The sequence below is a fragment of the Brassica napus genome, chromosome C4 (genome assembly GCF_020379485.1).
Source record: "Brassica napus cultivar Da-Ae chromosome C4, Da-Ae, whole genome shotgun sequence".
NCBI classification, from domain to species: Eukaryota; Viridiplantae; Streptophyta; class Magnoliopsida; order Brassicales; family Brassicaceae; genus Brassica; species Brassica napus.
In genome coordinates this window covers 28,626,854-28,654,090 of record NC_063447.1, presented here as the reverse complement: position 1 = coordinate 28,654,090, position 27,237 = coordinate 28,626,854, and the positions used below count along the sequence as shown (strand labels likewise).

General features: G+C 38.8%; 5 protein-coding genes and 1 pseudogene across 9 annotated transcripts; 2 read left to right on the top strand and 4 right to left on the bottom strand.

The window, feature by feature from the left end:
* The first annotated feature begins 4,389 nt into the window (after positions 1-4,389).
* Positions 4,390-6,379, top strand: LOC106396735 (annotated as a pseudogene).
* Positions 6,353-8,243, bottom strand: LOC106396732 (chloroplast stem-loop binding protein of 41 kDa a, chloroplastic). The gene is made up of 6 exons (XM_013837207.3): positions 7,726-8,243; positions 7,529-7,650; positions 7,332-7,434; positions 7,105-7,243; positions 6,745-7,022; positions 6,353-6,646 (listed from the first exon to the last, which is right to left on the bottom strand). The coding sequence occupies exons 1-6, from the start codon at positions 8,107-8,109 to the stop codon at positions 6,464-6,466; spliced, it is 1,209 nt and encodes a 402-aa protein (XP_013692661.1). The 5' UTR covers positions 8,110-8,243; the 3' UTR covers positions 6,353-6,463.
* Positions 8,244-8,382: 139 nt separating this feature from the next.
* Positions 8,383-12,226, bottom strand: LOC106396731 (mitochondrial Rho GTPase 2). Its single transcript, XM_013837206.3, has 14 exons — positions 11,892-12,226; positions 11,596-11,728; positions 11,360-11,509; positions 11,058-11,234; positions 10,725-10,976; positions 10,526-10,594; positions 10,355-10,410; positions 10,073-10,154; positions 9,737-9,948; positions 9,563-9,632; positions 9,359-9,471; positions 9,125-9,275; positions 8,860-9,046; positions 8,383-8,766 (listed from the first exon to the last, which is right to left on the bottom strand). Exons 1-14 carry the CDS (start codon positions 12,107-12,109, stop codon positions 8,699-8,701), a joined length of 1,938 nt encoding a protein of 645 aa, XP_013692660.1. The 5' UTR covers positions 12,110-12,226; the 3' UTR covers positions 8,383-8,698.
* A 115-nt stretch (positions 12,227-12,341) lies between these two features.
* LOC106396733 (fatty-acid-binding protein 1) lies at positions 12,342-13,718 on the top strand. The gene is made up of 4 exons (XM_013837208.3): positions 12,342-12,833; positions 12,957-13,206; positions 13,287-13,378; positions 13,457-13,718. The coding sequence occupies exons 1-4, from the start codon at positions 12,464-12,466 to the stop codon at positions 13,597-13,599; spliced, it is 855 nt and encodes a 284-aa protein (XP_013692662.1). The 5' UTR covers positions 12,342-12,463; the 3' UTR covers positions 13,600-13,718.
* Positions 13,681-18,006, bottom strand: LOC106396730 (protein TIME FOR COFFEE). 4 transcript variants are annotated; one of them, XM_022700813.2, is made up of 11 exons: positions 17,710-18,006; positions 17,385-17,618; positions 16,936-17,262; positions 16,728-16,860; positions 16,537-16,627; positions 16,360-16,446; positions 16,117-16,270; positions 15,928-15,997; positions 15,782-15,842; positions 15,371-15,685; positions 13,681-15,242 (listed from the first exon to the last, which is right to left on the bottom strand). In XM_022700813.2, the coding sequence occupies exons 1-11, from the start codon at positions 17,795-17,797 to the stop codon at positions 13,899-13,901; spliced, it is 2,904 nt and encodes a 967-aa protein (XP_022556534.1). In that variant the 5' UTR covers positions 17,798-18,006; the 3' UTR covers positions 13,681-13,898. The 4 variants fall into 4 exon arrangements, with proteins under 4 accessions (XP_022556534.1, XP_022556533.1, XP_013692659.1 ...); XM_022700812.2 differs by having other exon boundaries at positions 15,782-15,851; positions 17,710-18,004; XM_013837205.3 differs by having other exon boundaries at positions 15,371-15,661; positions 17,710-18,003.
* Positions 18,007-20,925: 2,919 nt separating this feature from the next.
* LOC106396736 (ribosome-recycling factor, chloroplastic) lies at positions 20,926-23,087 on the bottom strand. Of its 2 annotated transcripts, none has more exons than XM_013837210.3 (10): positions 22,834-23,087; positions 22,610-22,757; positions 22,459-22,525; positions 22,169-22,362; positions 21,970-22,081; positions 21,818-21,859; positions 21,655-21,711; positions 21,515-21,565; positions 21,319-21,375; positions 20,926-21,208 (listed from the first exon to the last, which is right to left on the bottom strand). In XM_013837210.3, exons 1-10 carry the CDS (start codon positions 23,003-23,005, stop codon positions 21,191-21,193), a joined length of 918 nt encoding a protein of 305 aa, XP_013692664.1. In that variant the 5' UTR covers positions 23,006-23,087; the 3' UTR covers positions 20,926-21,190. The 2 variants fall into 2 exon arrangements, with proteins under 2 accessions (XP_013692664.1, XP_013692663.1); XM_013837209.3 differs by having other exon boundaries at positions 22,610-22,760; positions 22,834-23,056.
* Between the last annotated feature and the right edge of the window lie 4,150 nt (positions 23,088-27,237).

Below are 27,237 nucleotides of genomic sequence, written 5' to 3'. Positions count from 1 at the left end.
ATAAGTCGTCCGATAAGTCGTCCAGCTGGACGACCTTCCAGACGACTTATAATAAGTCGTCTGCGCAGTCTTTTGGATTGAAGTAAATACCTGACTCAAGATAGCAGCTTTCATTGATCTGCGGCCTCTGCTGCCCTCGTAAGCCAGTATCGGTGGAGACGGACTGTCTGCTCTGGGACCACCAATACTAGCACCCAATTCCGGCATAGCTGTGTACGTCCAGACCTGAAGAACTTGTATAAACCCATCCACGGTGTAACAGCCAGCAATTTCTTTGTTCCACAAAGAGTCCATCAGCACCTTAAACGCGACTCTCCCCCATGGATAATTCTCAAACCGTTCTAAATCCATCACTAGCCTTGCCAGAGTAGATCGTGTAGCGGTTGAAAACTTTCTCCCTTCAATGAATCCAGTGAAGATGGAGAGGTACGCGAGCCGCTTGCGATCTTCCCTGGACCAATCCCCGCATCTCTTCAGTGCTGCTATTATCTGATCAGTAGTTGGCCCAGCTTCCAGATGAACTCCCAGCATCCCCCAGAAAGAAACCATCTCTGGGGTAACGTCACATTTTGGTGTCTCAAGGTCCTCGATGTACTCGCAGTTTAGACCAGTGAGGTTTTCAAACTCTAACAGTGAAAACCTCAAAGGTTCTGGACCAACGAGAGACCACATCTCATACTTCTTCTTAATGTCCAGCTTGAAACTGAGCATGTAGTGAACCAGCCTTGAAGCCCAACCAAATCCCTGCTCCTTGAACTTGATGAAAACTCCCAAACTCGACTCCTTGAGCTCTTCAAATTCGTCATCAGTAAGAGCTTTCCTAAGAGCAGTATGCAACTTGCTGTTATCCGTATGATACGAAATGCTATTGTGGGCTTCTGGCTCTTCCCCTGATGTGTATAACCTACGGGGGAGTTCTGGAATATCCATCCTTTTTGTCTGCAAAATAATCAAAGACAACAATATAAGTCCAGACGACTTAGTAGACGACTTAAATTTAAGTCGTCTGGAAAGTCTTCCAAATGGACGACTTATATTTAAGTCATCTACTAAGTCGTCCAGTTGGAAGACTTTCCAGACGACTTAAATTACTTACAAGTCTTCCAGTCGCAGAAGGAGTTGGAGTACTCGTCATTGCGGTTATAGATCTGAAAAAATAAACGTGAAACGGTGAGAATGAGTAAATTGATAGAGACAACGTTTTATGTTCATCTTTTCCTCGAGATTGATGACTTAGCGGCGTTAGGGTTTACAGAGAAACGGCGCTAAGGTTTACAGAGAAGAAGCGGCGGCGCTAGGGTTTAGAAGAAGCGGCGGCGCTAGTGTTTAGAGGAAGCGGCGGTGAGAACGTTGGTGACCACGGTGGCGAGGGCGACGGTTTGTTCGGAAATAGTGGAAGCGGCGGCGCTAGGGTTTAGAGGAATCGGCGGCGCTAGGGTTTAGAGGAATCGGCGGCGCTAGGGTTAGAAGAAGCTGCGGCGACAACGGTGAGAATGAAGTGAGATAGATAGCTGACGTTGAGAACGATGGTTTGTTCGGAAATCGTGGGAATTCGAAATCGCCTTTGAGAGAGAACTGTTAGGGTTTCTGAATTTCGCGAAAAATGAAACAAAAAAAATAAAAATCACCTTATATATTGGGTAAATAATCCGGTTAGCTTTAAAAGTACATTGGTAAACTTTAAGGTTTGGTCCGGTTTAGACGACTTATTCTGGCTGATAATGTACAACAGACGACTTAATATTTAGTCGTCTGTTTTCAGACGACAAAATATTAAGTCGTCCTAGACCCTAAAATGAACCCCTAAACTAAAATGACTAGATTAACTAACTAACCACGTTATAAAATCAAATTATACTTAAATAGTGTTTACTATACACAGAAATGAACACGCATAAGTAATTTTAAAAATTTTCAAAAACGGTTTTAATGCTTTCCAAAATCTAACCCTAAGAACACATACAATACTACAACATATGTTGATGAAACATAAACTAAAGAATATCATGACTCACTACTTTCACTCATCTATGCCGAAAACAATTGAAATTTGTTATATCTTAATTTATACCTCCTAAGACATATGTTAATTACATAATTCCCATTTTTCACTTATCAAAATATTTTTTACAAAATTTTTAAATTATGTTTAAGACTAACTGTCCAGACGACTTTCAGTTAAGTCGTCTGGACGACTTATTTTCAAGTCGTCTAAAAAGACGACTTGCGAGGGGTAGAAACGTAAAAAAAATTCCGTTTTTTTGTTTGGTCACAAGGGGATATTTGTAATTTCAATAGCCTTTTAGGTTACTTTTGTCTTTGACCCAAGTTGGGGTATTGTTTTGGGTTTGACTCCAAGTTTTGAGTCACACTTGGCAATTCTCCCTAATAATATATAATTTGATTTAAGGACATGTAACTGCAGAAACTCTCTAAATCACGTAATTCCAGAAATCCACTCAAACTCAAAATTTTGTTATCTAGTTTGGGCTGCAAATTTATCTCACAATTCTATACTTATACATAATTTTAAAACATGTTGATTTTGTAAATAAACCAATAAACATATACTTGTGATTCAAATGGCATTTCAACAACAAAAAAAAAAAAGTAGTATTTCAACAGAAATCACAAAAAGAATGATATCGTAGATGTTATCATCGTAACTTTTATGTTAGTTTATTTTTTTCAAAACAAAATTTTAATCCCATGGAAACCATGCAAAATATGATACTTCTTGATAATAAAAGGTTAATAGATGACGAAAAAGGTTAATAAAGGAGTCCCATAAGTTTACCTGTAATTCCATTTCTGTTCGATAGAGTGAGTTTTTTTTTTGCCTTTTCACATATTTTAAAACCTGTATCAATTAGTCATTAGTATTAATTAGTAATGGGGTACAATTTCTTGAAGCATGGAAAAGGATACTAAAATAAATAAATATTTTTGAAGAGGAACGAAATAGAAAGTTGAAAAATTCAATATATTCATTTTTTCCCCTCGGTCTCAGACTTTTGGATTTGGAAAAAGGTAAAACCTTAAGTTTTTGAAGAAGACTCTGGATGTGAGCGAATGAGACTTAGTATTAAAATAAATGTTGTAGTAGAAACAGAGAAAAGAGATGAAGCAAAGGAAAAAAACAACAACACAAATTAACATTTTATCTGAGGAAGAAGCAATGCAGCCCACATCGGTAGTTAAGAATATAAAGGTAGATATACTGGTGAATGGTGATCGTGGAGGTTGGAAGGGGGAAGTGGAACTGTAAAATATGTGATTTTTTCCTTCCCCACAAAATGAATCTCATACCTTGATAATTTGGTGTTGGGAATCTTCTTTCCAGAATCAGCATTTCTCCCCGACCAACCCAAACTTCCATGTCAATAAAATAGATGTTTGTGAATGAACTTATAAGGTCCAGCATTTTCTCCTGATCTCCTCTTGCTGCAGCACTCTAGTCTGAAAACTCCAAATCATCCTTCCTTGATGAAACTTTTCCCTTATTCCTGTTTTGCCACCATCTCGTTCCTTGTTCCTCAATCTTTTCAGAGAGTCCGATCGATTCCTCATAGCTTCATTCACGAACCCAAATTTTGCTAACGCTGTCACCTCTTTCTGGCTAGAAGAAGAGATTTCGGAGAGAATGGGGAATTAGGAATTTAAAATTTATGATAGTTAGTTAAATCTTGAAAAGATTCAATTGTTTTAAGGATTGAGAGATCATGGTGTAGTGTGAGAAATTTTAGGAATTTTATTTTTCATATAAAATAAATAAATAAAAATCAACAAAAGCTATTTTGTGCAAAAATATTTTCGTTTACATTTTTTATTAAATTTTTTGAAATATGATCCATGTGTCAAAATCTGATTGGCCATGTGACTTGCGCTTTAGTATATAAGAGATTATTATGGTAAATCATCAGTAGCTATCTAATGATACGTATAAAGCAGAGAGGAGACTCGTGTAGTGAAAATGCAACCCGAGGTGCTGTACAGAATGTGAAAAGAGCATGCTAAGATTAGTTGGAGGAGATTATGCATATAACGATTAGAATCTAAATTGTATTATTAGCAAAGCTGGACCGTTAGTTATTTTTGTACCTAATATATATATATATATATATAAATGATTTAATCGGACACTGCACAACAGAACAAGATCAACAGATCCTGGACAGTGTACCGTCGGCGAGTCCACCACCGGCTGCAACTGTTATTTTGATTCTGAAATGAATAAATGCATCGCCGTCGCTTTAAGCAAGCAACCAAATAATGGGCTTTGAAAAATAAGGCCCGGATTTGTCAATAAAGAGGCAATTATTATTAGTGGGCTTTGAGTAAACCCTAAGCTTCATAGATTGACCCTCATTTTTATTGTTCTTTTTTTATTGAAATTCGAAAACGCATAATTGCCTCCATTATCATCAGGCACGCACGCGGCTCAATGATTCTCTGTTTCTGCTTGATATTTACGCTTCCCCTCTGATTAAATTAAATAGAACAAAAACTCATCGGAAACTAGAGCAGATCCATTTGGAGCAGAAGAAGAAGAAGGTTAGCAGTCTGGATAAGATCAAATTTTTTTAATTTTAATTTTAATTTTATTTTTAAATTGCTTTATCTTCATCAGATTGGAGTTAATCTTTAGTATCCTTTGCATGTGAAATTACAGAAGCTAAATGGATAATTCAGTTAAAGCACGAACAGAAACAGTTTTATCAGTGAAGATGTGGCCACCGAGCAAGAGCACACGCCTGATGCTCGTGGACCGCATGACAAACAACTTAACCACACCTTCCATCTTCACCCGCAAGTACGGTCTTCTGACTCAGCAGGAGGCTGAGGAAGACGCCAAGCGAATCGAAGACCTAGCTTTCGCCGCCGCCAACAAACACTTCCAGAACGAGCCTGACGGTGACGGCACCTCTGCTGTCCAGATCTACGCTAAAGAATCGAGCAAACTCATGCTCGAAGCCATCAAACAAGGTCCCAAGGAGGATAGCTTGTTTGATTTATCTGGTGGCTGATGATCCAACTAACTCTTGCACCAAGATCCGTTTTACCAACCGGAGCTTTGGCTCGGAGGCTGCTAAAGTTGCTGTCAGCGTGCTGTCTTCCATCAAGCACCAGCTGACTGAAGTGGATCTCTCCGACTTCGTTGCGGGGAGACCGGAGGCGGAAGCTCTTCAAGTCATGAACATGTTTTCATCTGCCTTGGAAGGTTCCAAGCTTAGGTTTTTGGATCTTTCCGACAATGCCTTGGGGGAGAAAGGGATCCGAGCGTTTGCTTCTCTCATCAAGTCTCAGCGTGACTTGGAGGAGCTTTATCTCATGAACGATGGCATCTCCGAGGATGCTGCTAGAGCCGTTCGCGATCTGCTTCCCTCTACTGCCAAAATCAGGGTTCTTCAGTTTCATAACAACATGTCTGGAGACGAAGGAGCCGCTGCCATTGCGGACATTGTGAAGAATTGTCCTTCTTTGGAGGATTTCAGGTGTTCTTCTACAAGGATTGGTTCTGAAGGAGGCGTTGCGCTCGCTGAAGCGCTTGAGTCCTGTAGCCGCTTGAAGAAACTTGATCTTCGTGACAACATGTTTGGAGTCCAAGGTGGGATTGCTCTGGCCCAGACTTTATCAGTGTTGACTGAGTTAACCGAGATCTATATGAGTTACCTTAACTTGGAGGACGAGGGAACAGAGGCGCTCTAGTTAACTCTGCTCCTTCTCTTCGAGTTCTTGAGTTGGCGGGGAATGATATTACCCTGCAATCCACTGGGAAGTTAGCTGCTTGCATCGCATCAAAACAGTGTCTTTCAAAGCTGAATTTATCTGAGAATGAGCTCAAAGACGAAGGGACCATCTTAATCGCAAAGGCGCTTGATGAAGGTCATGACCAGCTGACTGAAGTTGACCTGAGCACCAACATGATGAGAAGAGCTGGGGCAAGAGCCTTGGCACAGACTGTTTTGAAGAAACATACTTTCAAGCTTTTTAACATTAATGGGAACTTCATATCTGAGGAAGGTGTAGACGAGGTGAATGACATGTTTAAGGACTCCCCGGAGAAGCTTGGTCTTTTGGATGATAATGACCCTGATGGTGAGGATGAGGAAGGCGAAGAAGAAGAAGACAGTGAACTGGAAGCAAAGCTCGGAGGTCTGAAAATCAAGCAAGAGGAGGAATAGGAAGAGGTGACACATGAAGTGATGCTCTCTTGTTGCTATGTAGGTAGGTTTCAGTATTATCCATTTCTCTCTCTGTAAGACTGTCTTCAGTTCTATTTCCTTGAAACATAAAACCTTTTATCTTCAAGTTATAACTAGAACTATGGTTGTTGTTGGTCTTTTGGTTATGAATTTAAATGGTCTTTTAGCTGAAATCATGTTCATTTCATATGAGCCGGGTAAAAAAAAAGAGAGTACATATGGTAGCTTTAGAAGTGTTACAAAGGAAGATAGTATGATTAAGCGGCCACTGGAGTTTTTAGGGCTTCGAGAATCTTGTCATCTAACTCAAACTTCATCTCCTTCTTGTCTCTCCCAATCTTAACATACTCTTCAAATCTCTCCTTGAGATCTTCAGGTAGGTTCGTTTTACTTTCCCACCCCAGTACATCCTTTGCTGCTCTTGGTTCCGCATAGAAATGCTATCATCATACAACGATGACAAAAGGTGATTTAAAACGAATCAACGATATGGAGGAGAAGAGCCATTTTTTTTCTAGTGGGTTTCCTTTAGTTTTACCATGTTTCTGAATGGAAAAGACTTCTTGGCGTCAACCCCAACGGCTTTAGGGTCGTAATGCACGATCTCAACAGTTTTGCCAGCAGCAGCGGCACAGAGCTTGGCCATACCGTCAAGAGTGACGGCTCTGTCACTAACGCAGTTGAAGATGTTGCAGCAGGCAGCCTCAGGGTTGGACACAGCTGAAGTGAGCATGGAAGACAAGTCTCTGACATGAGATATGTTGGTTAGCTGCAGTCCTGATCCTGGGATCGGCACTGGTCTATCCCTCACAATCCCTGTGGTGAACACATTTTGATCATTACTTGTTTTTGTTTTTGTTTTTGTAAAAATTGTGGTGGTGTGGGTAGTATTACTTACTGTCGAAGAACCATTCTTCGCAGTCTTTGTTGTTGCCAGAGCCGATCATGTACTGTGGTCGAAAGGAGGCCCAGTTCCCGAAGGTTTCAGCTAAGTACTTCTCCACTCCAACGTGACCTGCGTCGGCTTTCACTGCGTCCTGCACATTTGGACAAGGAAGAAGACATTATTAATTAAGTAAATAATGGTGATGAGCATTGATAAAGTGTAAGCTAATGATTATTTACCCCTTCAACGTGAGGAGGTTCTTCGGTGGACTTGTAGATCCCCGCGCTGCTTATGAACAAGAACTGCTTCACGCCAGAGCTTTTAGCCCAATCCACCACTGGCCTGTATTCCGATGGACATGTATATATATGATCATCCATCCATGAAAATTCTGAATAAAGGCATATCGCTTATTACAGTAAAGATAAAAGCAAACCTGACAGTATCCAAGTCCTTGCCATTGTTGTCAAGAACAACGTCGAATGTTTCACCTCCGACCACAGTCGCAACATCAGCCGGCTTTCCCCACACCGTCTTTCCTCCGCCGCTTACAATTTCCTGTAAGACAGAGATTATTTAGTAAACTCAAAAGTGTGTGGAATATGTTTTTCTTTGGGGAATCTGAAAACTTACGGAGAAACGGCTAAACGGAGGTTTCTTCATCTTGTCAGAAGATTCATCGCCGACAGTCATGATGGTGACGCTGTGGCCGGCGGATAGAAGCTCTTTGCCAAAGTAAAAGCCAATGACTGCGTGACCGCCGCTGTTGGTGTTGACTATAAGTACATTCTTCTTCTCGGCTTTAATGGTGAATCCCTGAAGAGATGATCTTCGAGAACTCTTCAGAGAGTGTGTGGTGAAGAGAGAAGCAGAAGAAGAAGAAGAAGAGAGAGAGGAAAAGGAAGAAGATGATGAGGGAAGTGAGAAACGGTGGACAGATGGCGGGAACAGGAGATTGTTTATCGGAATAGCTGTTTTGGATGAGAAAAACAGAGAGGATGATGATAAAGCCGCCATTATTGTTCCCTCACTGCTCTACTCTGCTCTGAGTTGTCGTCTTTGTGTTTAATACGACTGGATATGATCAAAGCAGATGAATATGCATGTAAGGCTGTTATTGTTCAACCAGATAACATCCAACGGTCTGTCCACTTTCATTTCGCTTCCTTTTTTTTGTGTGGTTTAAATCTTAACCATCTTACAAGATAACGGTCGGTCCATCGTTTAGCTTACTTATTATATGATAAATCTTAACCATCTTTGACATACAGTGCAATTACAGTAAAAGCATTAATAAAATGGTCGCTATGTATTATATCATCAACCAGTCCGACGATACATGTACACTAACTAAGGAAAACAAAAAGTTATAAAGAAGCAAAAGGTTCACATTGGTTTTTGGAAGATTAGCCAATCAAATAAAACCACAAACACCCGAATAAGAAAGAAAAAAAATTAGTGGATCACACCACACTTGCGCGGATAATGAATGCCCTTGAGTCTTGACGACAATCAAAAGAGAGAAGAATACCTTTTTGTATCTATAAAATTTCAAAATTACGGACATATGAAGAAGCCATCATCTATGATGTCTTTTTTTAGTTCTTCAAGCATTCTTCCTCGCGGAATAAGCACGGTACGCTGCCAATCCGGCAAAACCAACCGCTGTACCCACTGCCATTTCAATCATTATCATTACTAATTAGCTTACTCAGGTGATTTATCAAATATTCGTGAATAAACAAGAAGAAGAAGAAGAAGAAGAACCTGAGACAAATAGAAGTGAGCTATTCACGACTTGGCGTATATTCTTGCTTCTTCTTCCCGACTCTGTCTCCGGCACGCTCATGTGAGGGTTCTCTGCTGTACTCACTATTTTCCTGAACAGACTATTCCTTTCATCATCTTTCATGCTTACCGACACTGGTATGTCTATTCCCAACTCCATGCAGACCTGTTCAGTAATAAATACTTTATTATCATATCCACTCATCATATGCTATTAATATGGTCGGTCACAGTGATGCTTTACCCTATCAGACTCTTGCACCGACATTGGATATGCATCCAAATCATCTTTGGCCGCAACCAGAACACAAGGTGTCCCATAACCGCTCTCTTCTCCTTTCCTCGCTACCTCCATCAACATTTCTCTCGCTTTTCTCCATGAGTATACATCCGAACTGCAACACATATTAATTTCTTCATTTTTGATCATCTCCATCCATACCTACCTGACAAGTGCAAAGAGTTTGTGAGAGCTAACCTGTCATAGACAACCACAGCAACATCACATGCTGCCAACGCTTCCTTATTCGCCAGAAACTTTTTCACTCTGTCTTCTGGTATTTCCCTCAATATGAGGGTTTTCTTACAACCCTGTCAAAAATTGCAACCAACACTTAAAAACAGAAAAGAAAAACCTCCACATGTGACAAGGAACATTAGAGTTCAGACCATCGCTACTTACCCCAGGCTGATCAACGACGTTTGCTGCATATCGTTCACCCACTGTTGCCTTATAGCCGTCCGAAAATTTCCTGGAGTTTAAACACGGCTTAGAGAATATAACATGAGCAAACACATATAAACAATCAAAGCTAGCACCAAGACAGGATACTTAGCAATGATAGAGCTAGTTTACCTCTCTAAGAAAGAATCGAGGAGCGCAGACTTTCCAGATTTCTTAGGGCCGAATACAAAGCACTGAAACACATTCCTTTCTGTTCGCTGCTTCTTACGATCCACTGATCTTTTCCTAGTAACAGAAAATGCTGAAGCTGGATCGTGACCATAACCGATATATATCAGGTTTGCCAAAGTTTTCCGAGGATCTAGTAGCGTCATTAGAGCCCACTGCATTAACACCATAAAACAGAGCATAATTAGTTATGGTAAGGAATGTTGCATCTGATAGTTGATCATGGCGAAAACAACATCATTCTAATTTAGCCGTCAACACGACAGCAAGCATACAAACCTCAGACAGAAACCCATTGATTGTCAACTTTCCGCCCGGTGTTTTCTCTGCGGCATCTTTGTAGGGTGCCTCAAGCCAAGGACTGAAATCGTAAAAGCATATTGTACATGTAAACAAACTTAAGACGGAACTATAAATGCTCATGTACGAGAGCACTAAAGGCACTGGCAGTAAAATTCTGAAGAAAACATGGTCACCTAACTAAACAAACATTGGAAGTAACAGTTGATAAACACAAAAATTAGCAACGAATCACACAAAAGGTAATCGCCAGAAAATTACCTATCTGGAGCTGTTTGAAACAAATCATCTAGCTCATCTGGCCGTACGGCTCCATCCTAAACAATGAAGCATTAGAGAACTATCACTGCTTCTTGAGGATTAAATAAGCTTTTAGGGGATACAGAACAACACAAATCAAGGTTGGATGATTAGAGAAACGATCATACACACATTATCAAGGTCATACAACTGGAAGAATCCCCTCAGAAAGTCCATAGTTTCATTAGTTAGCTCGATGCTCTGCAAGTCAAACAACGGAATAGAATGCAGGAATTATTTAAAAGAAGGCGAGCCTGTTAATCACAAACTTTAAATAACAGAACAATTTAGAGATATTCTAGTAGTTAAATACTATTTAAAACACACACACCTGATCAGGAGAATGCTTTGCTGGAACTGTTAGTAACTCGGTGTTGAGTTCCAAAGAATCATTGTAACCAAATTTCCGTAGGATAGCCCATGCAGTCTCAGGGCGACCTCTCTCGATAAATAGAGAAAAAAGGAAAAGGAAACCCGGAAGTGTAAGACCAAGATCAGTTACTCCATCTGGTTGTCTTTCTTGTACCACTCTCTTAACTCCCATAAGTTCAACAGGGTCAAGTGGGGCGCCAAAACAATTCACCTGAATTGCAGCATAAATAATTAAAGAGGGATGAGGAATTTTCATGAAGGCAATAGGCAGTGGGTAATAGAGAAAGGGGACCTGGAAATCATTTAACTCAGCGTCATTAAGGGCACCATCCAAATCATGATCGCAAAAGTTGAATATTCTTTGAACAGCCCTGCGGAGGCGAGGTTTCAAACATTGCTTTTCTTGATCAAACAAAGGAAATGTTGGATGAAGTACTGCTTTCAATGCATAGTAGAAGACATCAGGGGCCTGGAAAAGAAAGAAAGAAAGAAAGAAAATAATCGTTGTTGTGGCATTTTCCCTCCCTCTTTGCTAAAAGATAGGATCCAAATCTTAAGAAACAAGTAAATTTGGCAGAGAGAAGAAGATGAAACCTGAATAAGGGTTAATGCAGAACATTCAATACAGGTTTCAATCTCTCGGTACTCCTTCATGATTGGTGCCATAATATCCTCAAGTCTCACAGGAGAGCGTTCATCTCGTAAATCAAGCTTGCAGCCCACCACAATCACTGGTGCTTTGATCTAAGACACATATATACATATACAGTTACTAAACTGAACTTAAAGTTTGTGACGGAGAATGCATAAAATAACAGTCTTTGAGAAACCTGTAAACGGCGGAGCTCAGGGAGCCAGTAAGAACTCAAGCGATCAAGAGTTGCAGGCTGGTCACAGGCATATGTCAGAATCACAACATCGGCCTTCCTGAATTCCTCAATGAGCTTTATCCTATTGTCAATACTAATTAAATAGCAAAAAATATCAGCAGATTGACGATCATCCGTACAAAATTGAAACCCATCAAACAAACCAAACCAATATATAGATAAATCAAATTTCAAAACGTTTCCACCATTGACAATTCAGGAAGAACAACACAATTAGGATATGAATAGATAGAGACCTTGAGGGAGTATCAATGATGGTGATAGGTATATAGTCAGGGTAAGCGTCAGCTGGGAGAGTCGTCGGAGGCAGCACGCGCGGGACGTTATCCGGGAAAGTTTCGGAGGCGACGGCAGAGATCAGGCTCGATTTACCGGTGCCTTTGTCGCCAGCGACGGCGACACGGAGGCTTTTACGGCCTCCGGAAGATGACTTTCCTCCAAATCCACCTAGCATGATCGGAGAAACTGAGAGATGACGATGATGATGATGATGAAGAGAGAATGATCTACGAATGGCCGGCCTCAACTGAAGTGGATGGATGCTCCACAACTGAATTCGGGTTGACCCGACACGTTCCCCGCAAGACTTATTAACTTCGGCCTCACGGATTTTAAAAAGCCCAATACAGACGCTTGAAAAGGCTTTTAATAAACGAATAAAGCCCAAACTAGGGATTGTTCGCAACGTGTCAACAAGGCAGCAGTTATTGTCGCTGAGTCATATCAATGGTGTGTTTTGAGTGTTTAATGAGAGTGTAATAACCAAAAGAGAGTCAACCAACACCCAACTAACACTAAGACGAAGACGATGGTTTCGTTTCGCTTCCCTTTCTCGTTTTCTCAGCCCTCGCTCCCCAAACCACCGCGCGCCACTTCTTCGTCTTCCAGATTCTCTGTTTCTGCCGTCGCCGTGACACTCACCGTTGGCGCCGCAGCTGCGGTAGCGGCGTCGCGGAATCCCAGGCATACGATTCTGGATTGGGTCTTCTCGTCTCACCGTTCGTCTCTGTTACCATGGGGATCTATAACTCTAGCCGATTCTAGCTCCGAATCGGTTGCTGAGCCTAAGACCGGTTTCTCGTTCCCGGCTACAATCGGAGAATCCCGGAGATTACTCGGCGTGGGGCTGAGGAAGAAGAGCTTGCTGGGTTTAAAGAACATCGATGTCTACGCATTCGGTAAATTCATATCCTTTATAATCCAAACTACATACATTTGTTAGTTAATACGAAGAACATGTTCTGTTTCTTTTTTGCATTAAGTTGATTTATTAAGCTCCTTTTTGCATATGTATATGTTAGGCATATATGCTGACTGTGATGATGTGAAGAAACTTGTGGGTGAGAAATACGCAAGTCTTGCAGCTTCTGAGCTCAGGGGAAACAAGGCATTCATGGATCAGCTCATGGAAGCCGACATAAAGATGACTATAAGGCTGCAGATTGTCTACAGCAAACTCAACATCCGTTCCGTGCGCACTGCTTTCCAAGAATCAGTCGGTAACAGACTCAAGAAGTTTGGTGGTGTAGACAACGATGAGTTGCTTCAAAGGTAACACTCAAATTTTGTTTGTGTTTGATTTTGTGGTTAGCCTACTGAATTGTTTTATACTTTGGTCTTCTCATTCGTAGCTTCACTAGCCTCTTCAAAGATGAGTATAAAATTCCAAGAAGCTCCGTAATTGATTTGACACAAGAACCAGGCCATGTACTCAGCGTAGCAAGTAAGACTCTATCTTTATGACTTCAAGTAAATCGTCTCTCAAAAATGTCTTAAACCACTCTTTATCCTTTGTTTTCAGTTGAGGGAAACCATGTTGGGAGTGTGAAGAGCAAACTCTTGTGTAGATCAATCTTAGACTTGTACATTGGTGAAGAACCGTTTGATAAGAATGCAAGAGAAGATTTTCTAGACAGTGTGGCTTCTATAGCCGTCGACAAGTAGCTCATAAGATTCAGTAGATCAAATAGCAGAACCAAAGTGTGGTCTTCGTTATTGGATTTCTTTAGTATAATACTGTTGAGGTATTTTCAATGAAATAAATTGCTTGAAGGTTTTGTTAAGTCTATGGAATGTACACTACACCGATCATAAAGAAAGAAAATCGACTACCCCATAAAATACATTAAACAATCTAGATAAACCTTATAAGAAGATACCGACCCCTGGGTGTTATATATTAGCTTAATTCAGAAGCTATACACTGCAAAAATGGCCACTTCATACGTCCAGCTTCGATGAAACTAGTACTTTAGCTCAGAAAGGTGACCAGGGCAAGAAGTTATGATTGCTGGCACGTTCCTCCCACAAACTGGAGAGCTTTTTTGGGTCGAGCCAGAAGCTGAATTCTCTGTCGGGTCCTGTGCGTGTGAAGCTGAAGAAGGAACAGGTGATAACGGCAAGGCTTTGCTGTTGTTGACCTTAGGTTTTGCTGCTTTTTCATGTGGAGCAGACCCTGTGACTGCAGAAGAAGAGCCACCACCAGATCTTTTCTGTTGCGACTTTGATGGTGCTTCAAAAGAAATCTGAGTCTGTCCGTGTGTTCTTATCTGCTGCTGAGACTGGAACTGCTTGAGGTCTAAGGAATTGCACGACGTGAGAGATGAGGTTGCAGGGTTTTTCCACTGAGATGACTTGGCGGTAACAGAGTCAGCCTGAGAATGAGTCATCGTTTTACTCCGACCAGAAAGCTGCTGCCTCTGCGTAAGATGATGGGTAAACACTGAAGGATCTCCACTCATCCTTGTGGCTGGAGGAGGAGGCCAAGTACCAGAAACAAAGTTGAGGGTTCTCGATGGATTGTCAAAAACCAGCGTCTGTCCATTCATAGCTGGAGTCCTCCCAGTAAGAGTCTTTTTCTGGTCTTCGGCATGACTTGAACAGCTTCCACCTCCCGTCTTTGAGTCACCTGCCTGATGTCCTGCCTGATGTTTTTTGTGGTGAACAACTGGAGCTGCAGATACGAACTGGTAGCCATTGGTAGAGAAATTCAGATTTGCAGGGGCAGAACCACCGGCGAAAGAGGCAAATGACATGGAAAAGTTTTGTGGCTGCATAGGAGCAGTCATGATTTGGCCATATGGCCCTCCTTTATGAGTGTGGCTACCCCTTGAATCTGAGTTATCTCCAGCAGCTTTGGCCTCAGACTTTTGAGATTGTTGACTGTGTTTCTGAACATTAGCTTGGCTTGAAACGCTATTCACACTAACTTGCGGTTGCAGTTGCCTATGCGATGATGAGGAACAGCTTGCTGCCTTTGTCTCTCTTTGGCCTTGAGTCTGATTCTGCAGAAGCTGGGAAGGTTGGAACATCTGCGGCGAATAAAAGGACTCATTGAAGAAAGGCAACTGTTGGCTTGGAGTCCCACCTCTGATGGTTGATGTCAGTTGAAAGGAGTATGCATTGTTGGGAAGAACTGTAAAGTATGGAGAAGAAGCTTCGCAGGCTGATGAACTTGGATGGTTAAAACTAACAGATGCTGTACCGACAGCCACACAAGGATTATTATTTGTTGGACGAGATGACTTCGAAGGTAAAATGACCGGTTGCAAATGGTGGTTTGTTGGGAAGATGAAACCTTGAGCAGGCTGCATTAAAGGAGAAAAATGATTTTATCCAGGAGAACTAGATAGCACTTTAACAATTTTAACTAAAAAACGCAATGGTATAAACACAAATTGGTGACGACACAAAAAAAAGCCAAGGAAAGACATACCACTACACTACTAGATGCAGAGGGTGGTTGAGGTTTTTTCTGTCTGGTTGAAGCAAAATGACCACTTTCAGAGGTTTTAACCACAAATCTATCTTGTGCCTGTGAGTTTAAACTGAGAATAGGAGGGCTTTCTCCCAAGGATGGGTTTCCAGCGGTTGGCCTCAAGTCACCACCTTTCAGATATACAGAATCTTTGTTTGGCGGAGGAAGATGGTTTGATTTGACAAATTGCTGATGTAGCTGAATGTTCCGGGAAATGAAAAAGTGTGTGGCGCACCTTTTAGGCCTAGGCTGAGAAGCAGAAAATGAAGCACCATGCATTTGTTAAATAATCATGGTCCAAACCAGTAAAATAAACAATGATCAACATCTCTGTGAAGCACAAATGCAACTACGACAGCATATACCTACCTGCACACATGTATAAGATTCACCATCCACAGGTTTACCCTTCTGCATCAGTGGTACATATCTGCCAATGCTTTAAAAAAAAAAAAAAAAAATTAGGGTCTGACCATTAGGCTCGCACAAGACAACGTAGGGATTTCGGAACTCACCCCTGATGAGGAAGGCCACTAGGCAAGCCTCCTACAGCTACAGTCAAAGGTAAGACTGAACTCTGCTGAGCTGAAATTGAGATAAACATGGGTTAGAAAAGGTAGATCTGTGTATCCAAGAAAAATCAGTAACCTAAGAAGCCAAAACTTGCATGGTGACTGATTTATAATCTATTCAGGATTGATTACCAGATTTAGCCAGCTGAGGTTGACTCCGATCTAAATTATGTAATCTAAGGCTAGAATCTCTGCTGATCTCTTGGCTCAGACTCTCCAGACCAAGATTCAAGCATTGGCGTTTCTCGGCAACAATCTTCTCTTTGCTCTTGACAGAACCATCTTGCTGCATTAAGTATAACGAGAAACAAAAACGTTAGAAACCAAAAAGTGGGGACATGCTAAACGGCACAACCTTAGTAAATCTACACTTGCCTTGCAACAAACTTTAGAAGCGATAGAATGAGAGGCCAAAGGAAGAAGAGAAAGTCTTTCTGGTGAGGAAGGAACAGTTGGAGTAACCTATTGACAGAAAAAAAAAAAAAGATCTTTAGCACATTTGTAACACTGAGAGTCTTGGGAGCTAAAATCCTAAAGGAATAGATATCTCACCATGAGATCAATCTCGAGCTTACTAGCACAACAATTACTACTACTCTTGCTGTCTCTATAGTTTTCCAGTTGTGGACCCTCCAATAATACTCTGCAGGTCCAAAAAAATACATTAGATTTCAGAGAACATGGAGTGAAAAAAGGAAAGATGGATATACAGTAGTCTAATTGTTAATTGCTAGTTCTTCTACCCTTTTGATGCGGCAGAATCTTGGCTCTGCTCATCCAATACGCTGGGCCTTACTTCTTTCTCCTTATCAATGTTGGCTGAGTGCTCAGCTTTACAACCTCCGGAAGAATCATCAGCACCTTCGGTTTTCAAATCTGCAAAATCAAGCAGCGATATATATGTTGCGTCTGAGATAGGATGAGAAGGAACAAGTGTGTACATACACATACCTTTAACCTCCGATGATATAAAAAGGGGAATCTCCGATTCGTCTTGTATCTTAGAGCGGTGAGGGTGTTGTTGCTTCAGTCCGGATAGAAGCTCAGCTATTTCAATCTCCAAGTCGTCCTCCGTCTCCATCGTACCCGAGGATTTCGGTGGCTTCGGTATCCCGGATTTGGCTCCGTTTACCTTCTTCTGCTTGACGGAAACAGTTGAAGAAGAGGGTGAGGCAACTTCGAAGCCCGGAGAAGTCGGAAGTCCTCGGCGATCTTCTCCAAATCCGCCACCACCGCTTCCAGACGATGTCCGGCAGTCATGCGACCTCTTTATACATGCTGCATCCGCCAGATTAAAAAATAAATATAATTAATTAATTAGGAAATGAAGGAAAAGAGTTTGAAAATCAGAGAGACAAAAAAAAAGAAGAAGATAATAATAATAATAAATAAAATGGAACCTGAACGAGCCTTTCTTGGGACAGGTACGCCGATCATTCCATCGGCGAACGGCAAGCTCTTCCTTTGATACCTATCCTTAACGTCGTCGTCATCTCCCATACTCTCATCCGAGCTATCTCTCTCGTTTCTCCGTACGAACCTTTCACTCCGCCTCCTCTTACTCCGATTCACCGACTCCGGATCTCTCTCTTTCTTCTCCGCTCGATCCCTCACCTCCTGCCCACGACTACTCTCTGTCACACAGCAGCAAATCAAACAAAAACAAAACAAAAATCATCAGAAAGTCGGAAAATAACAAGGAGGAAGAAGAAGAAGAAGCAATACCTGAGAATCTTTGTCTCCGTTTTGTTACTCCATTTGAAGCAGCCATGGAGGTCGATGATGATTTTCGAGCTTCCCTGGAATTATCCATTCACGCAAGCTAACCTCTCATCAACTGATTCTCACTATAAAATCCTTTCAAGACTTTGTGAGGTATGAACGATCCGGTGCTCTCCTCTCCTCTATCTTCTTAATTCTGTGCAAAAGAGAACGGTTCAGATCTTCAGATGACCACTTCCTCTCAATCTTAACCGTTGGATCGCACATTATTTGCACGGCTACGATCTCGAGTAGCCAGCATGGCAGAAACGTCACTTTCTTATGGAATAAAGCCCACTGCGTCCCACATTTTTATTATCATATCCATTTTTTCTATGACTTTGCTTCCTTATTTCCTTTTTTTTTATTCAAATCTTCTTCACCGTACTATTAGTATAATAACTTTTCTCCTGCCCACCCAAAACACATCATTAAAATAAACTTTATGGTCATGGCTTTTCTATTTAATATTATTATTTCACTCCTTGATAGTATTATATATTTAAAGACTGCACATTTACAAAAAATAAAGGATTCAATTTTTGTAATTTATTTATATGACATTATGTATAAACAGCTGTCTGGATGTCACACGTTTTATACTGTCAGGTGTTTAATTTTATTGTATAAACATTTACATTAAAAAAAATCAAATGGTGCTTCAAAAGAAAGATGGTAGTGTTATTTAATTGAAATGACCCGTAATGGGATACTTGGCCGCTGATTCGCTCTTTTGTGGTTGTGGGATGGCCTTGGCCACGCCACAGGGCACAGGCCCGCAAGCAATATATAATAAGAGTCCGAATGGTAACCGTAGTTTTGATAATATAAGCGGTGCAGAACTAAAGTATGGTACCGTTCAACTACGGTTCATGCGGTTTGCGGGACAAGTGCGGATTTGATAATAAAAAAAATGTAGTTTTGATAAAAAATAGTGCAGTTTTGATAGAAAACAATATAAAATAAATATATATTTTAATAATACGTTTTTGAATCCAAACTTTTTTAATTGTCTTTTCAAAAAAAATATTTTCAGATTCTTTTTTTTCAAAAATATATTTTAAAATCCCAAAATTCTTATTGAAACTATTTTTAAAACTAGTGTTTATTTATTTATTTTTAAAAATCTTAAACTCCACCCTAAAAATCACACCCCTCAAATCAAAGCCCTAAACCTATATTAATTTATCCACGAAGTACAAATATTTATTAACTCTTTAGTGAAACCAATTTTTGGTCATTTTAGTTCTTGAAACCTATATTTGTAATAAAAAAAAATTTTAAGATCATCATATGAAATTTCTCAAAATAAAATGGATGTATAACTAAAATTAATAAGTGTAAATTATAATAACTAAATACCAAAAGTTAATATTTTATTATATTTAGTTTTTGACTGTGTAATATCATAACAGGCAGAAAGTTTACAATTTAGAGAAATCTACGTGTTGATGTTTAAGTAAATAGTTATGTATAATAGATTTTGTTATTTAAATGGAAAATATTCATATTGCATAACATAGGTGCTTTAAGAAAAAGAATAACATATTGCGGTTTTCGATTGTACCACTGTCTTTTACGTGGAGATAATTATGAAGTGCGTTTTTTGAACTTTGCATGTATCCAAAAAAAAATCGCGTATTTACCTTTTGTATTTTTGTTAGTGTGTTTTCCAGTGCTAATGCTGAATGGTGATCAACTTGCGGTATTGTCAATTTCACATTGAAATACGCGAATTAAAGGTCGCCATTCGTAACCTAAGTATACTAACCACATTACTATAGTTTTGATTCCCACTTTAGTATTATTATACTATGCTATGACTTGGTCCAAAAACTATATCCTATCAAAACGAGCTTTATTATATAAAATAAGATGACAGGATAAAACAAATTCAAAAATGGTTTGAACAAAATATGGCTGGAAGATAATGCAAACGAAACAAACGTAGTAAGATAAACGTAAAGTATTCGTAGTTGTCGAGCAGCATAATGGTGGTAAAACTATTCTAATCATGTTTATAATAGAAAAATACTTTTAATAATGTTTTGACCCTAGCCTATATTATAATGGTATAGTAACACTTATATTACCAACACTAGTGGACAAAAAATAAAAGTATGTTGTAAAAGACAGATTGAAACTTAATTGAAAACTGGAAAGCACAAATTAACGAAAGTTTCGTTGGAGTTCCGATGTAAGGAATCCAACATCTCAGCCACTTGACATATTCTAGTATATGTCAACATTCCTATTTGTATTAACGATTAGTACAATATTTAGTGAAATAAAATATTTTATTATGCAAAGTTGCAAACAGACAGATTAAAATATACTCTTCCCATCAGTCCTACTAAAATATTCATCATGGTGTATGGACTAATCTTATATGAATTATTTTTATTAAATCGTTTGAAAACTATATTCAAAGAACACACCACTATCGATGCATGCATGTCTTACAAGTTACAACCATGAATAAACTAATCAAAGAAAATTCATATTTTTCAAAATACTTTTATAGCAAGATCCGTATCCGTTTGCTATTAGACGTGAAATTATTCCTCCTTCAAATTTCAAAATTCATAACAAATTATACAATCATGTGGAATTGTCGATCGTAATTTAAAACCAATATGTATCTATATTTGAAAATTAAAGAATAATTAACAAGTTCTAGTGTATAAAACCCCTAGGAAAGAAAAAGTGAACATGTTAATTGTGCATAGGTACAGAGAAGTCAAATTCGCCACCTAGAATTTATTGTGCTATTTTATAACAATATTTAGGTGTATTCATCAACGATTAAAAAAAGAGAGTATGTGCATCCCATACCTTAATATTATCCCATAATTAGCTATATACCTAAAAACACTATTATACACTGTTCGACAAAGGTAATTTGTAGTATGATATGTACACTGTGCATCCACTAGTTTCAGTGTATTGAGCATTTTCCTAAATTTACACTTTGTTTTTGGTTTTCTAACAAATCCACTCTTAAAAAAATCCTATGTTATTGTGCTATTTTATTTTATTTTTTTAAGAAGAAAACAGATTTTACTCCAGATTGAATCAAACTTCATTGCAAGCATAGAATGAAGTATGGGTTTGGCGGATTTCTCGATGAGAGCGACTTTCTATAAAGAAGACGCATTTGAAAACCCGAATTCAACAGAGGGAGAGAAATCTAGGAATGTAGAAAATAAATGTGTTACACGGCAAGCAGGAAATGAAGCTAACAAGAGTTTGCTGTACAAAGAGGGAACACTTGAAGAACTGAAAATAGACTTGAACAAAGTTACTCTCGATTGCCAAAGGCATTCTTGTACCCCCAAGAAACACAACATATTGTTTTCCGATGAAAGATAAGTAGTAAAAAGCGGCAAAAGAAGATGGGAATTGTGGGGATTTTACCAGATCGTCGCCTAGCACCCATTCCAAGTTACACCTTCAACAACTCCTGTGGATTCATTTATTGTGTACGCTTTTTAGCTTTGTAGTAATTAGTGGAGACTCTAAGGAAACTAGACTATGGACTCAAAAAAAGACCAATTAGTAGCAGAAAGTTACCTTCTCTTTCTGTTTGCAGAGGTCCTCTACCTTCTTCATGTATGTGTCAATTAGTTTCTGCCATCGTTACCCAATAACATACAAGTTCTATCAGCAACAACACACTTAACCGTTTATACCTGTCTTCCTCTATAACGTTCTCCTCTTTTTCAAAAATTTTATAGAACAAACTCTTGCGGTCGGATCGGATGATTACCTGCAAGTCGCTTGACAAATCTTTCACGTTGTCTTCTGAGAGCTTCTTCTCCTGTGAAAATGATGCTTGTTTTTTAAAAAAATGAAAAAGAAGAGGATCACAAGGAAAAATGAAGAATAAAAAAGAAGAGCTTAACCAACCTTCTCGAGTTTATCATAAGACTTCAAGGCATCCCTCCTTATGTTTCTCAGTGCAACCTATACCAAATATACAAAATTCGAAATAAAGAGACAGCAGGCAATGAATAGTTTCTACTACATCGCTATGCACCCTATTTTAGAAAGAATAGAAAAAACTACGTACCTTCCCATCTTCAGACTGTTTGGCTACAACCTTTGTTAGTTCCTGCAGTGGTACAAATTAAAGCACAAAATTCGAAAGCAGCATAGCAAACACACACAGTTCCTTATCTTGAAAAAATCACGAGGAGATGAAATTTTAAGAGGAAGAGAAACCTTTCGTCGCTCAGAAGTGAGGGGAGGCAAGGACAAGCGAATGACATCACCATCGTTATTAGGAGTGACTCCAAGATCGGAATTGACAATGGCCTTCTCTATAGCCTTCAAGCTATATGAAAACATTTTTTTGGGGGATGATGATAAGAGAACAAAGAAAAAGAAAAGAAAAGAAGCAGAAAGTATGTATCAATGTTACCTAGATTTGTCATAAGGCTGGAGCAAAAGAGAAGTTCCATCGGGAGTACTGATTTGGGCTATGCTTTTCAGACTCACTGGACTTCCATAATACTCCACCTCAATCTTGTCAAGCATAGCTACATTGGCTCTCCCGGTCCTTATGGAATTGAAACTAGTCCTAAGCGTTTCAATCGTCTTCTCCATCTTTGATTTCTGAAATTTCACAAACAAAACATAATCATAATACTCACAGTCTTTGACTAATCAATAATCCAAAAATGAAAACAAGTAGGGAGGGGGGGTACGTACAACATCCTTCTCAATAGCAGATTTCTCCGCCTCTATCTCTTCAATAGTTGCAGACCTTATCACCACTCTGCAATGGAGTTTTTACATAAGTTTAGCAAAAAAAAAACTATCATCACTACCCACATAAACAAATTTAATTAGCAAAACCTGCCTCTTCTGTAGTGACCGCTTCACAACGGGGCCACCACCACCGGAGAGCTTAACTCCCGCACCGAGCCAAGGATTGTCGCTCCTTAAAGAACACGCAATTGCGCGTGCAGAGGAAGCCTTGTCCGAAGCCACGACCCTCAAACACGAACCTACTACCCAACGTGTTCGAAGCCAAATAAATAAAACAGGAGTCTGATTCCCCCAGTTAACCAAGCCGAGACGTACCTGGGAGAGAGACGAGCGACTTTGAATCATTGGCTCTGAATCGAAGAATCGGTATGCTCTGAGCAGTGGAAGCCGCCATGGCAGTCTGTGAGAGACTAGAGTTAGAAATTCTTCTTTGTTTCGTCACTGCCTTGTTCGGGATAAGGAAACGCTTCGACTCCTTTGAGCTCATAAACCTCTAATCCATTCAACGATATTCTTTTACTAGGAGGGCTTCTAGGTATGGCCCTCAAATATTAAAGCCCAGTATTTAGATAACAGTGAGGCTCCATAGATACGATACATAGGCCTATTTAAGAACGTGATAAACTGGGCCTGTGTCTAAGAACCAATATTAGTATTTGGCTATTTGCCAACCCCTTACACGTGTATCTATCTGATCTATTAATTTTACTAGGTGTTGGCCCGCCCTACTGACGGGTGAATTTACATTAAAATTATGTTTTATTAAAAAGTATTTTACTTTTATATGACATTTGAAAAGTTACTTTAAATTGAATATAAAAAATATAATTTATTTTCTAATTAGATCATATATATTTATTTTGCTAACATTTGAACTTTGTTTATAATTCGTACGTGTTTGGATTTTATTTGTTATCAACTATATCTTATAACATTATACTATTTTATTTTCAGTATTCACTTCACACAATTTTTAATGGAAATACATTTTTTTTTTGCATTTGGATGAGAATTGGTGGCATTATGTTGGCCCCTTCTCGTGACGGTTATGCTTCTCCTGGCGTTTTGATTTGGTTGTAAAGCTTGTCAGGTGGTTCTTCATTGTTGGTTGTTTGTCATCGATTCGTCTGACTGTCTCTTTGTAATCCTCCTGTGGTTTTTAGGTGGTTGGGCGTTATCTTTTTCTTCAATCTTGAATTTTTTAATTCTTGAATATAGGTTTCGACTTGATCCTTTTCTTTGAATGTCAGTGTCTAGGTTTTAGTCTCCCTGTCTTTGGGATCTAGTTTCTAGGGATATCTTTGTTTTCTGCCAACATATGCATTCTAACTTGTCTTTCACCTGCTTGGTAGTTTCACCGAATGAAATATATATCAATTTGGGAAAAGAAAAAAAAAAGCTATGAGTTTTTTTATGAATGTATTGTATTTATGAGCAGTCCATGTGCGTAAGGGTTTATCTTATTATTATTTTTTTTGATAAAAATACTTGCCGGCAACTGTTCTTTGGTGAACGCATTGTTACGTAGAGATGAAATTCATATCATTTACTGTTTAGTACGTTACAATGAATTTTGTGTGTGAATTTTTGACACTTTGATAGTGTCAGCCACTTTTATGTTTTCTTTCTAGTAATATGGCTATTTAAGATTCATGTGAATAAGTAAACAATGTATTAAGTAGTGAGTGACTTATAAACTCAATCAATAAGCTCTATAACTGTTTCATTATCTTCTTCCCAACTATGGTATCATGCTTACAGAGAATACATAACAGTTAGTATATAGCAATTACTCTATTTCAAAATTTTACATGAAATAAAATCTTACATTGTGGATAAAATTCAAAAAAAAAAATAGAAATTTTATTTAGCTTTCATGCATTTTTTGCTATTTGAATTTTATACAACATAAAATAAATAAAATGATAATAGAAACTAAAACAAATTCAAATAAAATAAAACTAAAATAGCTGGAAATTTAGAAGATTCTTTTTTATAATTACATTTAGGGTTTTATTATATTTAAATTGAAGAAATTAAAATATAAAATACTAAAATAAAAGGATAAACTAAAATTTTATTTTATAATAAATAATACTGTTTTAAAAGATAATTTATGCGCATAGCACATAATTTTTCTGTTGGCTGCTCCTTTGCTCGAATATTTAAGTTTTGTTTGTAAGTTGTCGGCTAAACTGCTAATACATGTTCCATCTTATTGTTCTTTCAAGGTAGTGCTAACTTTATTTTGTAGGGCATTTATTAGTAGTGCTTGTAACATCATAACATGTATTGTGTTTGTTAATGTTGTATTGAATTTGAGCGAACTAATATTCACTATAGATTCCAAAGTGAAGATATCATAATGCATTAATCCACTTTTGTATAGTTTTTTAATCTTTGTAAATTTTATAAAAGCTAGAAAGAAACTCATGCAAATCTGTTTTCGAATCTTTGTTTCGCATTTCGGATTGTAACGACAATGCTTGTCGCTAATAATCAAACTCTCAAGGTCACTTGCTAGTTGCTACACACACATGTTCTCTCTTCTCCTCCTACAATTCCCATGAGCACCAGGAGTGAAAAAATGGCAGACCGACATTACATCTCTGCTAATCCATCATTTTACATCTGAAGCTGAACATTTTGAGCTTTCTCATAATGAAAATAGTCCAGAGAAGCAGACGTAGACCACAAATGAAGATCCATCGGACACAAAGCTTTGTTTATGACATATGGAACTGACCATCATTTTGTGTCTCTAGAGAATATTTTTAAAAGACTCATCTTGTTAGCCTAAAGAAACCAGACACATGTAAAAACGATTAGTTAAAAGTAAAATCCAATTATATAATTGACCTTCTAACAAACCAAAGCACAATCAACTTGAGTTTATATGATAATAAAAAAGACAATGAAATCAGACGTGTACCAAAGAGTCAGACTTTAGCATGATGGCGACTCTTCGTTCCTCAAAGGAGTACTCAACAACTTCAGGCTTTTCTGGATGCAATCTTGCATTGGTTTGGTCCAGTTTGCATCGGGAGAAATATTGTTGCTGGTGTATATGGGATCGGAATCTTTGCTCCGACATTCTCTTCGGTGTCATCATCATCATCATCATCATCAGTATCATCTCTTATTCCAAACTTCTTATATTGTAGATGTTCTTCACCGGAGTTGCAAATGAAGACATCTCATATATGGCATTGATTTTAGGGTTTTTAAGAAGTTGATGTGGTGTTGCTATGTTGGTCTTTGATGCAACCACAGTGGTCGGAATGGGCGAGAATGGTCTGCAAACTAATGGAGATTGTAGGTGTTCACATGGGTTCATCGACTATTTCTTTGGGAGAAGTAATAGTCAAGCCCTCTTCTTCCTGCAGGAAAATAAAAGATTTCGTTCATCAATGAAAGTAAGAGAATTAACTCATCACTATGGTGATATGTTAGTTTCTGTTTATTGTAAGACTTAAAATTACCAGTTGATAAAGCTCCATCGATCTGACGCTGATCTGCTTTCTTGTTAGTTTAGGAGTCTGGTGCATTCCTCTGCTCCCAAGGAGAGTTGACATTCCATGAGCCTTTTTACCACCAAGGGGTTTTGATGGGCTCGGTTTTGACCTGTAAAGCGCCTCTCGTTCTGCTATGAGCTGTCCTTGGAGATTCTTCTGATCTTTTAACATGCAGAAACCAGCAGCATCACATAGAGTTATATTAAGAATAATTATAATGGCAAAAATTACTGATGGAAATAAGATAAGTACAAACTTGTTGGCATCGGTGTCTTCCTCTCTTTCCTGCCTGAGCATAGAAAGTACACAGATCTACACACAGAAAAAGAGGATTACAAATGGTCAGTGATGGTATGGGGAACACACACACACACTATCATAGAGAAATTCAGTTCCCTTCACTTTCATCTAACGTAAAATCATTCTTATCAGTCATTAGGAGCAGCTGTCACGAGATGAGTACTTGTAAATTATCCACACCAGTTCGGCGTACATGGTCAGAACATTTCCAGCAATAGGTGTTAAATTTTAAACAGAACAACCGTATGTGAATCCATAAGATTATAATATTACACAACAGCCAAACCAACACTACGAAGAAAAAGAATAAATATGTTAGAGAAATTGACCAGATCAATAAAATCGGACCTCGCCCCTTCTCATCCAGAGCAGCTTCCGGACTTGCTCTCTGTTTATTGCAGCGAATACTTCAGAGACTGAATGGGGAAATCGGGAGCAGTGACGAATATATAGGGTTTGCAACTGAGGGAAGCGTGACAGTTTCATACTTTTAGATTGATGTAGTAATGAATGGGATTTATGAGTGATTGTCATGGGACAGAGGCGTTACAGAGGAAAATTGAGATCAATGATAATGGCAGGGAATTGCAGATGAGAGGAAGGAAGATGAAGGCGAAGGGTTTACTCGGCGTTGGAAGCTTCTTTGGGCTACGGGATGAGCCAAACAGAATTCTGAGCTAAAAGAAATAGAAGGGCCCAAATCGAAATCGATATTAAAATGACGTGGCAACATGAATAAATATGATTGGTTGATTTTTTAAAGTGATGTGGCATGCTTCTCCTTTGAGCTTATTCTCCTTTTAGTATTGTAAGAAGATCATATTTTTTACTTACCGTACAAAAATTTATATTAGACCATTCATGAGAACCTTAACTAAAGATCCTAAATTTGTTCATATATAAT